Source organism: Triticum aestivum, chromosome 6D (genome assembly GCF_018294505.1).
Source record: "Triticum aestivum cultivar Chinese Spring chromosome 6D, IWGSC CS RefSeq v2.1, whole genome shotgun sequence".
NCBI lineage: Eukaryota > Viridiplantae > Streptophyta > Magnoliopsida > Poales > Poaceae > Triticum > Triticum aestivum.
Window position 1 is genome coordinate 406,562,692 of NC_057811.1, and position 15,437 is coordinate 406,578,128.

Here is a 15,437-nt window from a genome sequence, read left to right on the forward strand (position 1 = left end):
TTCTGCAGCCCACATATCTGTCAAAAGTCCACTGTCGTTTCCTTGATCTAGGCCAGTGGACAGTGACGGTTTCTGTAGCCTACATATCTGTGAAAAGTCCACTGTCGTTTCCTTGATCTAGGTCAGTCACACGGAGTGACGGTTTCCACAGCCCAACATATCTGTCGAAAGCCCGTTGCCGTTTCCTTGATCTCGGCCAGTCACGCGTAGCGACAGCTTGTGCAGCCCTCATATCTCGCATCATAATGTGGTGCCGCGAAACTTTCATGCCACCATAAAACAACTCGACTAAACAAAAAAAGCAATGTGGGTCATAATAATGTGTTTCCTTATTATGTTAACACCAAATATCACACAATGGTTGGTTTTTTTTCTATCTAAAAAGGGTTGATTTTTTCCTCTACCTGAGCAAAACCAAATCATCATGCGTGTAGCATAGAGTAACCATTGCCCGATATGGAATAATAGACACCGGATGGTTTTACCGCACACATATATGTAAGCGGCGCGAGGGTAACTCAAACAAACTGCCTTAATCGCTATAATTCCATATCATAAACCACGAGATCAAAAGCATCCAGGTGTCTAGAGTGGGGTGTGGACGGCTCACGTGCCCGGCCCTCCTCCTCTTTTTATGCCCCTGCCCCTTCCCCGTTCCTCCTCCCCAAAACCCCTCTCCCCACCATCCAGTCTCTCTCCAAATCTTGGGACAGAAAGGCCACCGTACTGAAATATACTCCTAGATTGACAGAGGCGGGGCGGGAACCAGCGAGCGAGCGAGCTCGGCAGGAACCCGGTCCGACGAGATGCTCCAGAAGCGACCGAGGAGCATGGTGATGCGCCGGAAGGTCAGCGTAGCGTCCATGCCGTCGGTGCAGAGGCGGGTGCGCCAGGTGAGGAGCGACGACAAGCAGGCACGCGCGAGGCCGATCTTTTTTGTGTCGCCTTGCGCCGAGGAGATGGCCGCCGGAGGCGGCGGCCACCACTCTCTGAAGAGGGACGCATTTACCGGGCTGTGGATGACGGCGGCGTTCCTGGCGGCCTGCGGCATCTGCGGCAAACCCCTCGCCGACAAGGATGCATATATCTACAGGTACTAGCGTCACTGTTTCCCCGTTCTCTGTTCGTCGTAGCGTGCAAGTGTCCGGCGGAATTCTCGTGTTCCGGCCTTGTGTTTCAGTTTTGTCTTTTTCGGTAGCTTCCTGGTGATTTTTGGCTAGGATCCGATCAATCTCTCATTATACTTTCTGATGTGAATTCCGCGCCGTTCGTTCGTTTTCCACGTCAAGGTTGCAACTGATCGAATCTTGCTATGATGTTGCTGGCATCCTACGATTTTGTGATGGTTTCGTGGTTCCCCTCGGTTATGTGAAGGGGTTATTCAGGATCCGTTTTCATTTATGAAAATTTAGCGATCCTCTCTGTTTAATCTCCACAAGTACTCCGTACTAATTTGACGAACCTTGTTCATTAGAAAGGTAATGCTGATTCGATGCTAGTATAAGCAGTCAATCGATGCTACTAGTATAAGCAGTTCATAGCATGAATCTTATGCTCTCCCATATTCTAGAGGAATGTTAGATGCAAACCTTTTTCCTCAGCATGTTATTTGTTGCCGATACATTTTTGGTTTGATCTGCCATGCTAATTAATTATTAATACTCCGTATGTATTTAGTAATCAGATATGTACTATTGATGCATGGGGTGCTCATAACCTGATAATTTTTCCTCTTTTAATTTTGGTCGCTGAATTATGCTCGAACTGCCTGTCTCAAAATATAAAATTATTGGGATGCATTTAGATTTTTTTAGGGGGGGGTGCATTTAGATTTAGTTTTTCTAGCCAAGAGTCAAGACTACATATATACTCCCTTAAGCAACGCAATAAATAAAGAATATTAATCAGCCAATCATATGAGTTGTTGTTTGATTATCATACCATAAAATTGTCACTCGTTACCATCTGACGCTCGTATTTCTTTGATTGCCACAATCTGTCATCAACCAGAGAGAAATAAATAAATACTAAAAAAATCCATGGTTTCTTCACTGCAATAACAGAAGGTTAAATTTATTCAATGGAGATGTCTCTGACATGATGGTCCAATTCCTTTGTCTGCAGGAGTGAGTTTGCATTCTGCACCAAGGAGTGCAGGGAGATGTACATCGAGAAAGACATAGAGATGGAAAATAAGTGCCGCCTCAGATCCATTAGGAAGGCCCCGTCGGACCAGTCCGGCAGCGGCGGGGGCTCATGCAGCGGGCCAGGCAAACCCATTTAGCTTATATTAGCTCTCAGAAAAAATAAGTGTCATAGACATATGTGGTACAATCTCCACCATGTTTAAGCCGTCCGTCCATGTATACAAGTACAAGGTAGTAGTCTCAAATAATGGTCCAATAATGGTCGGCTACGTCCCCGTTTCATGAGTCAGTTTCGCCGCTTCGTGGTTGACATGGAGCTGCGAGATATTTACCTCATACTCAGTCCAAGGAGTAGGACAACCCTCCCTCATGCACAATGATCGTGTTTTCTGTATGCCAAGTTGAGAGGTCTCGCACCCATACTATCTGCTGCGCAGCTTGGCCTCGACCACCGTCGATCATTGCCCCCTCCTTGTGGATTGTGTGCCCTGTTCTAGCCACCCCACACGTTTTCCTTTTGAGCGTTTCTGGCATAAGATGGACAGCTTCCTTGAGTTAGTTGTTGCTGCTTGGGATTCTGAGGAGCCGGATCCGGACCCCTTTCGTTGTATCTACTTGTGCCTCAAGTTCATGGCATGATGTCTTCAAAGTTGGAGCACGCGCTCCATCAACAATATCTCTCTTCACCTGCTGCTTGCGCACGATCTCATCGCTCGATCTTGATGGGGTGCAAGACAAGAGGCCCCTCTCGCTTGAGGAGGCATGGCTACGGCGCAAACTGAAGATGGCTTATTTGGGGCTAGCCTCCCTCGAGCATTCCATCGCTCGGCAATGGGTGCACTTCTACTGGCTCCGCACGGGGGGTGGGGTGCAGGGACACTATAACTATGCTTTTTTCGAGATCTATGTGTCTCATCGTAAGAAGAAAAAGCATATCTTTAAGATTCATGTCAGTGATGAGGTCGTCTCAAGTGTCCCTCACTTTCAAGGTGTTTGGACCTTGATACTTGAGAGAACCAATTGCTGCGGAAACCAAAAGGCTCTTGGCAATGTCCGATGCAAGAGGGTGGCTAGCTTTGCTCGGATATTTTGATTGCATGCACCGGAGATGTAAGAACTGCTCAAAAGCTATGGAAGGGCAAAATCAAGGCCATTTTAAGAAGCCCACCATCATTCTCGACGCAGTTGTATTGCATGAGCTCTGGATTTGGCACGCTTTCTTTGGCATGATCGGGTCTCACAGTGACATCAATATGCTACAGCGATCTCCATGGTTTGCTAAGTTGACTGAAGGACAAGCTCCTCCTTCCAACTACACTAGCAATGGACATCATTACAACATGGGCCACTATCTGTACACGATATCTATCCTCTGTGGGCTACATTAGTCAAGACTATCTCTGAGTCAGTTGGTCAAAAAAGAAATCACTTTACCCAAAGACAAGAAGGAGCTAAAAGGGATGTGGAGAGGGCTTTTGGAGTGCTCCAATCCCATTTTGCAGTTGTTGATGAACCTGCTAAACTATGGGATTCAGAGACCTTGTGGGAAGTGATGACATGATGGTGTGTGTGATCATGCACAACATGATCGTGTAGGGTGAGGGTGAAGATGTTGCGAGAGATCTGGAATTTGAGAACATGGGTGATCGTATCCAACTTCCACACAAGAAAATATCTATGCTTGATGAGTTTGTTCAAACGCATCATCAAATTGGCGCCGAGCAACTCATAAGAAGCTCGAGGAAGGTTTGATTATGCATCTATGGATGATTAAATGGGACAACTAGAACATACGTGCGAGTTGAGTTCAAGTTTGAACTATTTTATTTGAACACTTAGTTGGATTGTAATATTTAAATTAGAATTGATCTCGCATTTGAATATTTTTCACCCATCAAAGATTTGATATGCTATCATTTTGAGCTCATGGACTTAAAACACAAATACGGACATTTAGGGGATTTAGAGCATCTACAGCCGAGCGCCTCAAACTGGTCACAAACGCCTGGGCGGACGAACCGGTCAAAAAAAGTCAGGCGCCTCAAACCGGCCCCAAACGCTAGTGCTATCCGACACCACTCATATCCATCCCAAATCTGGGGCGGATATGGGGAGGCTTAGGTGCGTCCGCCACATCATGCCAACCCCTGCTGGCCCACCATGACCCCACTCCGTCCCTAGAAAACCCCACCCTTGGGGGCGCCCTGATGCCTTGTGGGGCCCACAACTGGCCTCCGGCCTCCATCTTCTGCTATATCAAGGGTTTTGACCTAGAAAAAAATAAGGAGAGGACTTTTGAGACGAAGTGCCGCCATCTCGAGACGGAACCTATCGGCGTTCTGGGAACGGGGATACCCAGACTTGCCTGCCTGTGGCCCACGGCGTGGCCCCATCGACAGCCTGGTACGGCCCACCTTCAGCATCAACAACACAAGACCCTCGCGAGGCGGACGACACCAAGACCTCCAGAACGAGCGGCCTCCTCAGGCTGGCTCTTGAGGAGTGGAGATCTCTATGCAAGCCATCACCTCATGAGACCCTCGCGAGGCGGACGACACCAAGTATTTGAGTTTCTTTGATCTCTTTTATGCATGATTGCTTATAGCCGCGTATTTCTTCTCCGATATTTGGGTTTTGTATGTCAAACTTGATCTATTTATCTTGCAATGGGAAGAGGTGCTTTGTAGTGGGTTCGATCTTACGGTGCTTGATCCCAGTGACAGAAGGGGAACCGACACGTATGTATTGTTGCTACTAAGGATAAAACGATGGGGCATATCTCTACATGGATAGATCTTGTCTACATCATGTCATCGTTCTTATTGCATTACTCCGTTTCTCCATGAACTTAATACACTAGATGCATGCTAGATAGCGGTCGGTGTGTGGAGTAATAGTAGTAGATGCAGGCAGGAGTCGGTCTACTAATCTTGAACGTGATGCTTATCTAATGATCATTGCCTGGATATCGTCATGAGTATTTGAAGTTCTATCAATTGCCCAACAGTAATTTGTTTACCCACTGTTTGCTATTTTTCTCGAGAGAAGCCACTAGTGAAATGTACGCCCCCCGGGTCTCTTTCTCATATTATTTGCCTTTGCGATCTATTTTTATTTGCTTTTATTTCAGATCTACTAAACTAAAAATACAAAAATACCTTTCTGCGTTTTATTTTTATTTATTTTATTTGGCATTCGATCTATCAATCTACTACAATTTTATTCACGTCCGTTTGCCTATCTTGAGGCGCCGCTACACGGAAGGGATTGACAGCCCCTTTTACACGTCGAGTTGCGAGTAGTTGTTATTTGTGTGCAGGTGTTATTTACATTGTGTTGCTTGGTTCTCCTACTGGTTTGATAACCTTGGTCTCATAACTGAGGGAGATACCTACCGCCGTTGTGCTGCATCATCCCTTCCTCTTTGGGGAAATACCGACATAGCTTCAAGCTGCATCAGCGTCACGACCAGAGGCTTTGCAGGCGAAGACCACCTTTCGTCAGGATAAAATGTACTAGTTGTCTCCCTTCGAATTTGGCCATTGTGGGATCCCTTCCCGCGTTCATTTTGGGGGAATAGGACCAAGGCCACTATAAATATAGCCTAGCCACCACCATAGAGGGGGATCAGATCCACTCCTCCCTCACCAGCTCACACCCACACAAGAACACACCTCCTGAGGTTGTTCTCCCACTGTACTAGTTCATCCTTAGCCCACCTCGAGGCTAATCCACCATAAAGCAGGAGTAGCATTTTACACTGCAAGGTGGCCCGAACCTAGGTAAACTGCTGATACGTCTCCAACGTATCTATAATTTTTTAATGTTCCATGCTATATTATATTCTGTTTTGGACATTAATGGGCTTTATTATACACTTTTATATTATTTTTGGGACTAACCTATTAACCGGAGGCTCAGCCCAGAATTGCTGTTTTATGCCTATTTCAGAGTTTCGCAGAAAAAGAATATCAAACGGAGTCCAAACGGAATGAAACCTTCGGGAACGTGGTTTTTGGAACGAACGTGATCCAGAGGACTTGGACCCTACGTCAAGACATCAACCAGGAGGGCACGAGGTAGGGAGGTGCGCCTAACCCCCCTGGGCGCGCCCTCCACCCTCGTGGGGCCCATGTTGCTCCACCGACGTACTTCTTCCTCCTATATATACCTACGTACCCCCAAACTACCAGATACGGAGCCAAAAACCTAATTCCACTGCCGCAACCTTCTGTACCCGTGAGATCCCATCTTGGGGCCTTTTCCGGAGCTCCGCCGAAGGGGCATCGATCACGGAGGGCTTCTACATCAACACCATAGCCTCTCCGATGATGTGTGAGTAGTTTACCTCAGACCTTCGGGTCCATAGTATTAGCTAGAAGGCTTCTTCTCTCTTTTTGGATCTCAATACAATGTTCTCCCCCTCTCTTGTGGAGATCTATTCGATGTAATCTTCTTTTGCGGTGTGTTTGTTGAGACCGATGAATTGTGGGTTTATGATCAAGTTTATCTATGAACAATATTTGAATCTTCTCTGAATTCTTTTATGTATGATTGGTTATCTTTGCAAGTCTCTTTGAATTATCAGTTTGGTTTGGCCTACTAGATTGATCTTTCTTGCAATGGGAGAAGTGCTTAGCTTTGGGTTCAATCTTGCGGTGTCCTTTCCCAGTGACAGTAGGGGCAGCAAGGCACATATTGTATTGTTGCCATCGAGGATAACAAGATGGGGTTTATATCATATTGCATGAGTTTATCCCTCTACATCATGTCATCTTACTTAAAACGTTACTCTGTTCTTATGAACTTGATACTCTAGATGCATGCTGGATAGCGGTTGATGTGTGGAGTAATAGTAGTAGATGCAAGCAGGAGTCGGTCCACTTGTCTCGAACGTGATGCCTATATACATGATCATACCTAGATATTCTCATACCTATGCTCAATTCTGTCAATTGCTCAACAGTAATTTGTTCACCCACCGTAATACTTATGCTCTTGAGAGAAGCCACTAGTGAAACCTATGGCCCCCGGGTCAATTTTCCATCATACTAATCTCCCGTCAACAAGTTATTTCTGGCGCCGTTTTTATTTTGCTTTCTTTACTTTGCATCTTTATCATAAAAATACCAAAAAATATTATCTTATCATATCTATCAGATCTCACTCTCGTAAGTGACCGTGAAGGGATTGACAACCCCTTTATTGTGTTGGTTGCGAGGATTTATTTGTTTGTGTAGGTGCGAGGGACTCGTGCGTGGCCTCCTACTGGATTGATACCTTTGTTCTCAAAAACTAAGGGAAATACTTACGCTACTTTGCTGCATCACCCTTTCCTCTTCAAGGGAAAACCAACGCAGTGCTCAAGAGGTAGCAAGAAGGATTTCTGGCGCCGTTGCCGGGGAGTCTACGCAAAAATCAACATACCAAGTACCCATCACAAACCCTTATCTCCCGCATTACATTATTTGCCATTTGCCTCCCGTTTTCCTCTCCCCCACTTCACCCTTGTCGTTTTATTCGCCCTCTCTTTTCCGTTTGCTTTTTTCTCGCTTGCTTCTTGTTTGCTCGTGTGTTGGATTGCTTGCTTGTCACGATGGCTCAAGATAACACTAAATTGTGTGACTTTACCAATACCAACAATAATGATTTTCTTAGCACTCCGATTGCTCCTCTTACCGATACTGAATCTTGTGAAAATCAATGCTGCTTTGTTGAATCTTGTCATGAAAGATCAATTCGCCGGCCTTCCTAGTGAAGATGCCGCTACCCATCTTAATAGCTTCATTGATTTGTGTGATATGCAAAAGAAAAAAGATGTGGATAATAATATTGTTAAATTGAAGCTATTTCCTTTTTCGCTTAGAGATCGGGCTAAAGCTTGGTTTTCATCTTTGCCTAAAAATAGTATTGATTCTTGGAATAAGTGCAAAGATGCTTTTATCTCTAAGTATTTTCCTCCCGCTAAGATCATCTATCTTAGAAACGATATTATGAATTTTAAGCAACTTGATCATGAACATGTTGCACAAGCTTGGGAGAGGATGAAATTAATGATACGTAATTGCCCTACACATGGTTTCAATTTGTGGATGATTATACAAAAATTTATGCCGGATTGAATTTTGCTTCTAGAAATCTTTTAGATTCGGCCGCGGGAGGCACTTTTATGGAAATCACTTTAGGAGAAGCTATTAAACTCCTAGATAATATCATGGTTAAATATTCTGAATGGCACACTGAAAGATCCACTAATAAAAAAGTGCATGCAATAGAAGAAATTAATGTTTTGAATGGAAAGATGGATGAACTTATGAAATTATTTGCTACTAAAAGTGTTTCTTCTGATCCTAATGATATGCCTTTGTCTACCTTGATTGAGAATAATAATGAATCTATGGATGTGAATTTTGTTGGTAGGAATAATTTTGGTAACAACGCGTATAGAGGAAACTTTAATCCTAGGCCGTATCCTAGTAATTCCTCTAATAATTTTGGTAATTCCTACAACAATTCTTATGGAAATTTTAATAAGATGCCTTCTGAATTTGAGACTAGTGTTAAAGAATTTATGAATTCACAAAAGAATTTCAATGCTTTGCTTGAAGAAAAATTGCTTAAAGTTGATGAATTGGCTAGGAACGTTGATAGAATTTCTCTTGATGTTGATTCTTTGAAACTTAGATCTATTCCACCTAAGCATGATATCAATGAGTCTCTCAAAGCCATGAGAATTTCCATTGATGAGTGCAAAGAAAGAACCGCTAGGATGCGTGCTAAGAAAGATTGCTTTGTGAAAGCGTGTTCTTCTAATTCCTATGAAAATAAAGATGAAGATCTAAAAGTTATTGATGTGTCCCCTATTAAATCTTTGTTTTGCAATATGAATCTTGATAATGATGGGACTAAATATGATCCACCTTTACCTAGAAGGCATTCCAAAAATTCGGAGTCTTTAGATCTTGATGCAAAAATTTGTAAAAGTGGGATTGAAGAGATCAAAACTCTAGATATTAATGAACCCACTATTTTGGATTTCAAGGAATTTAATTATGATAATTGCTCTTTGATAGATTGTATTTCCTTGTTGCAATCCATGCTAAATTCTCCACATGCTTATAGCCAACATAAAGCTTTTACTAAACATATCGTTGATGCTTTGATGCAATCTTATGAAGAAAAACTTGAGTTGGAAGTTTCTATCCCTAGAAAAATTTATGATGAGTGGGAACCTACTATTAAAATTAAAATTAAAGATTAGGAGTGCTATGCTTTATGTGATTTGGGTGCTAGTGTTTCCACGATCCCAAAACCTTTGTGCGATTTGCTAGGTTTTCATGATTTTGATGATTGCTCTTTAAACTTGCACCTTGCGAATTCCACCATTAAGAAACCTATGGGAAGAATTAAGGATGTTCTTATTATTGGAAATAGGAATTATGTGCCTGTAGATTTTATTGTTCTTGATATAGATTGCAATCCTTCATGTCCTATTATTCTTGGTAGACCTTTCCTTAGAACGATTGGTGCAATTATTGATATGAAGGAAGGAAATATTGGATTCCAATTTCCGTTAAGGAAAGGCATGGAACACTTTCCTAGAAAGAAAATAAAATTACCATATGAATATATCATGAGAGCCACTTATGGATTGCCTACCAAAGTTGGCAATACCTAGATCTATCCTTGCTATTATGCCTAGCTAGGGGCGTTAAACGATAGCGCTTGTTGGGAGGCAACCCAATTTTATTTTCTAGTTTTTTGCTTTTTGCTTCTGTTTAGGAATAAATATTTTATCTAGCTTCTGGTTAGATTTGTTTTTATGTTTTAATTAGTGTTTGTGCTAAGTTTAACCTATAGGATCTTCTTGGATGATAGTTATTTGATCTTGCTGAAAATTGCAGAAACTTTCTGTTCACGAAAATAATTGTTACAAATCACCAGAACGTGATAAAATATTGATTCAAATTGCTGCTGATCAATAAACAAATTTTCTAGGTCTTCCTATTTTGGCTGATTTTTTGGAGTTCCAGAAGTTTGAGTTAGTTACAGATTACTACAGACTGTTCTGTTTTTGACAGATTCTGTTTTTGCGTGTTGTTTCCTTATTTTGATGAATCTATGGCTAGTAAAATAGTTTATAAACCATAGAGAAGTTGGAATACAGTAGGTTTAACACCAATATAAATAAAGAATGAGTTTATTACAGTACCTTGAAGTGGTGTTTTGTTTTCTTTCGCTAACGGAGCTCACGAGATTTTCTGTTAAGTTTTGTGTTGTGAAGTTTTCAAGTTTTGGGTAAAAGATTTGATGGATTATGGAACAAGGAGTGGCAAGATCCTAAGCTTGGGGATGCCCATGGCACCCCAAGATAATCTAAGGACACCAAAAATCCAAAGCTTGGGGATGCCCCGGAAGGCATCCCCTCATTCGTCTACTTCCATCGGTAACTTTACTTCGAGCTATATTTTTATTCACCACATGATATGTGTTTTGCTTGGAGCGTCTTGTATGATTTGAGTGTTTGTTTGTTATTTTTCCAAAATCATCCTTGCTGTACACACCTTTTGAGAGAGACACACATGATTCGGAAATTGTTAGAATACTCTATGTGCTTCACTTATATCTTTTGAGCTATATAGTATCTGCTCTAGTGCTTCACTTATATCTTTGAGAGCACGGTGGTGGTTTTGTTTTATATAAACTATTGTTTTCTCATGCTTCACTTAGATTATTTTGAGAGTCCTACAAAACAGCATGGTAATTTGCTTTAATTATGATAGGCATTCAAGATTAGTAAAAAAAAATCTTATGAGTGTGTTGAATACTATGAGAAGTTAGATGCTTGATAATTGTTTTGAGATATGGAGATGATGATATTAGAGTCATGCTAGTTGAGTAGTTGTGAATTTGAGAAATACTTGTGTTAAAGTTTGTGATTCCCGTAGCATGCACGTATGGTGAACCGTTATGTGATGAAGTCGGAGCATGATTTATTTATTGATTGTCTTCCTTATGAGTGGCGGTCGGGGACGAGCGATGGTCTTTTCCTACCAATCTATCCCCCTAGGAGCATGCACGTAATACTTTTCTTTGATAACTTGTATATTTTTGCAATAAGTATATGAGTTCTTTATGACTAATGTTGAGTCCATGGATTATACGCACTTTTCTTCCTTCCTTCCACCATTGCTAGCCTCTCTAATACCGCGCACTTTTCGCCGGTATCATACACCCACCATATACCTTCCTCAAAACAGCCACCATACCTACCTACCATGGCATTTCCATAGCCATTCCGAGATATATTGCCATGCAACTTTCCACCGTTCCGTTTACTATGACACGCTCCATCATTGTCATATTGCTTCGCATCATCATGTAGTTGACATCGTATTTGTGGCAAAGCCACCGTTCATAATTCTTTCATACATGTCACTCTTGATTCATTACATATCCCGGTACACCGCCGGAGGCATTCACATAGAGTCATATTTTGTTCTAAGTATTGAGTTGTAATTGTTGAGTTGTAAGTAAATAAAAATGTGATGATCATCATATTTTTTTAGAGCATTGTCCCAAGTGAGGAAAGGATGATGGAGACTATGATTCCCCCACAAGTCGGGATGAGACACCGGACTAAATAAAAAAAAGAGGCCATAAAAAAAGAGAAAAGTCCCAAATAAAAAAAAGAGAGAGAGAAAAAGAGAGAAGGGACAATGTTACTATCCTTTTACCACACTTGTGCTTCAAAGTAGCACCATGATCTTCATGATAGAGAGTCTCCTATGATATCACTTTCATATACTAGTGGGAAATTTTCATTATAGAACTTGGCTTGTATATTCCAATGATGGGCTTCCTCAAAATGCCCAAGGTCTTCGTGAGCAAGCGAGTTGGATGCACACCCACTTAGTTCCTTTTGTTGAGCTTTCATATACTTATAGCTCTAGTGCATCCGTTGCATGGCAATCCCTACTCACTCACATTGATATCTATTAATGGGCATCTCCACAGCCCGTTGATACGCCTAGTTGATGTGAGACTATATTCTCTTTTTTTGTCTTCTCCACAACCACCATTCTATTCCACATATAGTGCTATGTCCATGGCTCACGCTCATGTATTGAGTGAAGATTGAAAAAGTTTGAAAACATCAAAAGTATGAAACAATTGCTTGGCTTGTCATCGGGGATGTGCATGATTTAAATACTTTGTGTGGTGAAGATAGAGCATAGCCAGACTATATGATTTTGTAGGGATAACTTTCTTTGGCCATGTTATTTTGAGAAGACATAATTGCTTAGTTAGTATGCTCGAAGTATTATTATTTTTATGTCAATATTAAACTTTTGTCTTGAATCTTTCGGATCTGAATATTGATACCACAATTAAGAGAATTACATTGAAATTATGCCAAGTAGCATTCCACATCAAAAATTCTGTTTTTATCATTTACCTACTCGAGGACGAGCAGGAATTAAGCTTGGGGATGCTTGATACGTCTCCAACGTATCTATAATTTTTATTGTTCCATGTTATATTATATTCTGTTTTGGACATTAATGGGCTTTATTATACACTTTTATATTATTTTTGGGACTAACCTATTAACCGGAGGCCCAGCCCAGAATTGTTGTTTTATCCCTATTTCAGAGTTTCGCAGAAAAAGAATATCAAACGGAGTCCAAACGGAATGAAACCTTCGGGAACGTGATTTTCGGAACGAATGTGATCCAGAGGACTTGGACCCTACGTCAAGACATCAACCAGGAGGGCACGAGGTAGGGGGCGCGCCTACCCCCCTGGGCGCGCCCTCCACCCTCGTGGGCCCCATGTTGCTCCACTGACGTACTTCTTCCTCCTATATATACCTACGTACCCCCAAACTACCAGATACGGAGCCAAAAACATAATTCCACCACCGCAATCTTCTGTACCCGTGAGATCCCATCTTGGGGCCTTTTCCGGAGCTCCGCCGGAGGGGGCATCGATCACGGAGTGCTTCTACATCAACACCATAGCCTCTCCGATGATGTGTGGGTAGTTTACCTCAGACCTTCGGGTCCATAGTTATTAGCTAGATGGCTTCTTCTCTCTTTTTGGATCTCAATACAATGTTCTCCCCCTCTCTTGTGGAGATCTATTCGATGTAATCTTCTTTTGCGGTGTGTTTGTCGAGACTGATGAATTGCGGGTTTATGATCAAGTTTACCTATGAACAATATTTGAATCTTCTCTGAATTCTTTTATGTATGATTGGTTATCTTTGCAAGTCTCTTCGAATTATCACTTTGGTTTGGCCTACTAGATTGATCTTTCTTGCAATAGGAGAAGTGCTTAGCTTTGGGTTCAATCCTGCGGTGTCCTTTCCCAGTGACAGTAGGGGCAGCAAGGCGCGTATTGTATTGTTGCCATCAAGGATAACAAGATGGGGTTTATATCATATTGCATGAGTTTATCCCTCTACATCATGTCATCTTACTTAAAGCGTTACTCTATTCTTATGAACTTAATACTCTAGATGCATGCTGGATAGCGGTCGATGTGTGGAGTAATAGTAGTAGATGCAGGCAGGAGTCGGTCTACTTGTCTCGGACGTGATGCCTATATACATGATCAGACCTAGATATTCTCATAACTATGCTCAATTTTGTCAATTGCTCAACAGTAATTTGTTCACCCACCGTAATACTTATGCTCTTGAGAGAAGCAACTAGTGAAACATATGGCCCCCGGGTCTGTTTTCCATCATACTAATCTCCCGTCAACAAGTTATTTCTGGCGCCGTTTTTATTTTGCTTTCTTTACTTTGCATCATTATCATAAAAATACCAAAAATATTATCTTATCATATCTATCAGATCTCACTCTCCTAAGTGACCGTGAAGGGATTGACAACCCCTTTATTGCGTTGGTTGCGAGGATTTATTTGTTTGTGTAGGTGCAAGGGACTCGTGTGTGGCCTCCTACTGGATCGATACCTTGGTTCTCAAAAACTGAGGGAAATACTTACACTACTTTGCTGCATCACCCTTTCCTCTTCAAGGGAAAACCAACGCAGTGCTCAAGAGGTAGCAACTGCCTTGTCCCATTTCTTTCCAGTTCATCGAGGTAGGCCATGAGAGCGACAAGTAGGCAGGCTGGGGTGGTTGAGTTCTTCACACGCACCCCAGAGTTCGAATCTATCTAGGGTCTGCGGAGCCCGGAACCCGACAGAACCTGGGCAGTAGCACTTTTGCTCTCTGGGGGAGCAATTCCGCCAGGGATACTTCCTTCTGGGAGGGAGAAATCGAAGCCATCTACATCAACAACGATCCTCTCATCATGGGAGGACCAATTTTCATCAACATATTCACCAGCACCATCTCACCTCAAACCCTAGTTCATCTCTTGTATTCAATCTTTGTCTCAAAACCTCATGGTGGTACCTGTGGGTTTCTAGTAGTGTTCATTACATCTTGTAGGTGATGCTAGTTAGTTTATTTGGTGGAATATTATATGTTCAGATCCTTACTGATATTCAATACTCCTCTGATCTTGAACATGAATATGATTTGTGAGTAGTTACTTTTGTTCTTGTGGACATGGGAGAAGTCTTGTTATAAGTAATCATGTGAATTTGGTATTTGTTCGATATTTTGATGACATGTATGTTGTTGCTTCCTTTAGTGGTGTCATGTGAACGTCGACTACATGACGCTTCACCATTGAAAGGATCGATACGGTCGACTGATGACCCACAAGTATAGGGGATCTATCGTAGTCCTTTCGGTAAGTAAGAGTGTCGAACCCAACGAGGAGCAGAAGGAAATGACAAGTGGTTTCAGCAAGGTATTCTCTGCAAGCACTGAAATTATCGATAACAGATAGTTTTGTGATAAGATAATTCGTAACGGGTAACAAGTAAATAAAGTAACTAAGGTGCAGCAAGGTGGACCAATCCTTTTTGTAGCAAAGGACAAGCCTGGACAAACTCTTATATAAAGCAAAGCGCTCCCAAGGACACATGGGAATTGTTGTCAAGTTAGTTTTCATCATGCTCATATGATTCGCGTTCATTACTTTGATAATTTGATATGTGGGTAAACCGGTGCTTGGGTGCTGCCCTTCCTTGGACAAGCCTCCCACTTATGATTAACCCCTCTCGCAAGCATCTGCAACTACGAAAGAAGAATTAAGGTAAACCTAACCATAGCATGAAACATATGGATCCAAATCAGCCCCTTACGAACGAACGCATAAACTAGGGTTTAAGCTTCAGTCACTCTAGCAACCCATCATCTACTT

The 15,437-nt window shown here is 42.1% G+C and overlaps 1 protein-coding gene across 1 annotated transcript; it reads left to right on the forward strand.

Moving 5' to 3' along the window:
* The first annotated feature begins 652 nt into the window (after positions 1-652).
* On the forward strand, positions 653-2,483 carry LOC123141765 (uncharacterized). The gene is made up of 2 exons (XM_044560842.1): positions 653-1,093; positions 2,125-2,483. The coding sequence occupies exons 1-2, from the start codon at positions 807-809 to the stop codon at positions 2,282-2,284; spliced, it is 447 nt and encodes a 148-aa protein (XP_044416777.1). The 5' UTR covers positions 653-806; the 3' UTR covers positions 2,285-2,483.
* The last annotated feature ends 12,954 nt before the right edge of the window (positions 2,484-15,437 follow it).

Bases quoted from the DNA above. Each gene is read 5' to 3' on its own strand.
- LOC123141765 (XM_044560842.1), top strand. From the start codon at position 807: ATGCTCCAGAAGCGACCGAGGAGCATGGTGATGCGCCGGAAGGTCAGC. The intron at 1,094-2,124 runs GTACTAGCGTCA...CTTTGTCTGCAG, and splicing joins AAGGATGCATATATCTACAG to GAGTGAGTTTGCATTCTGCA.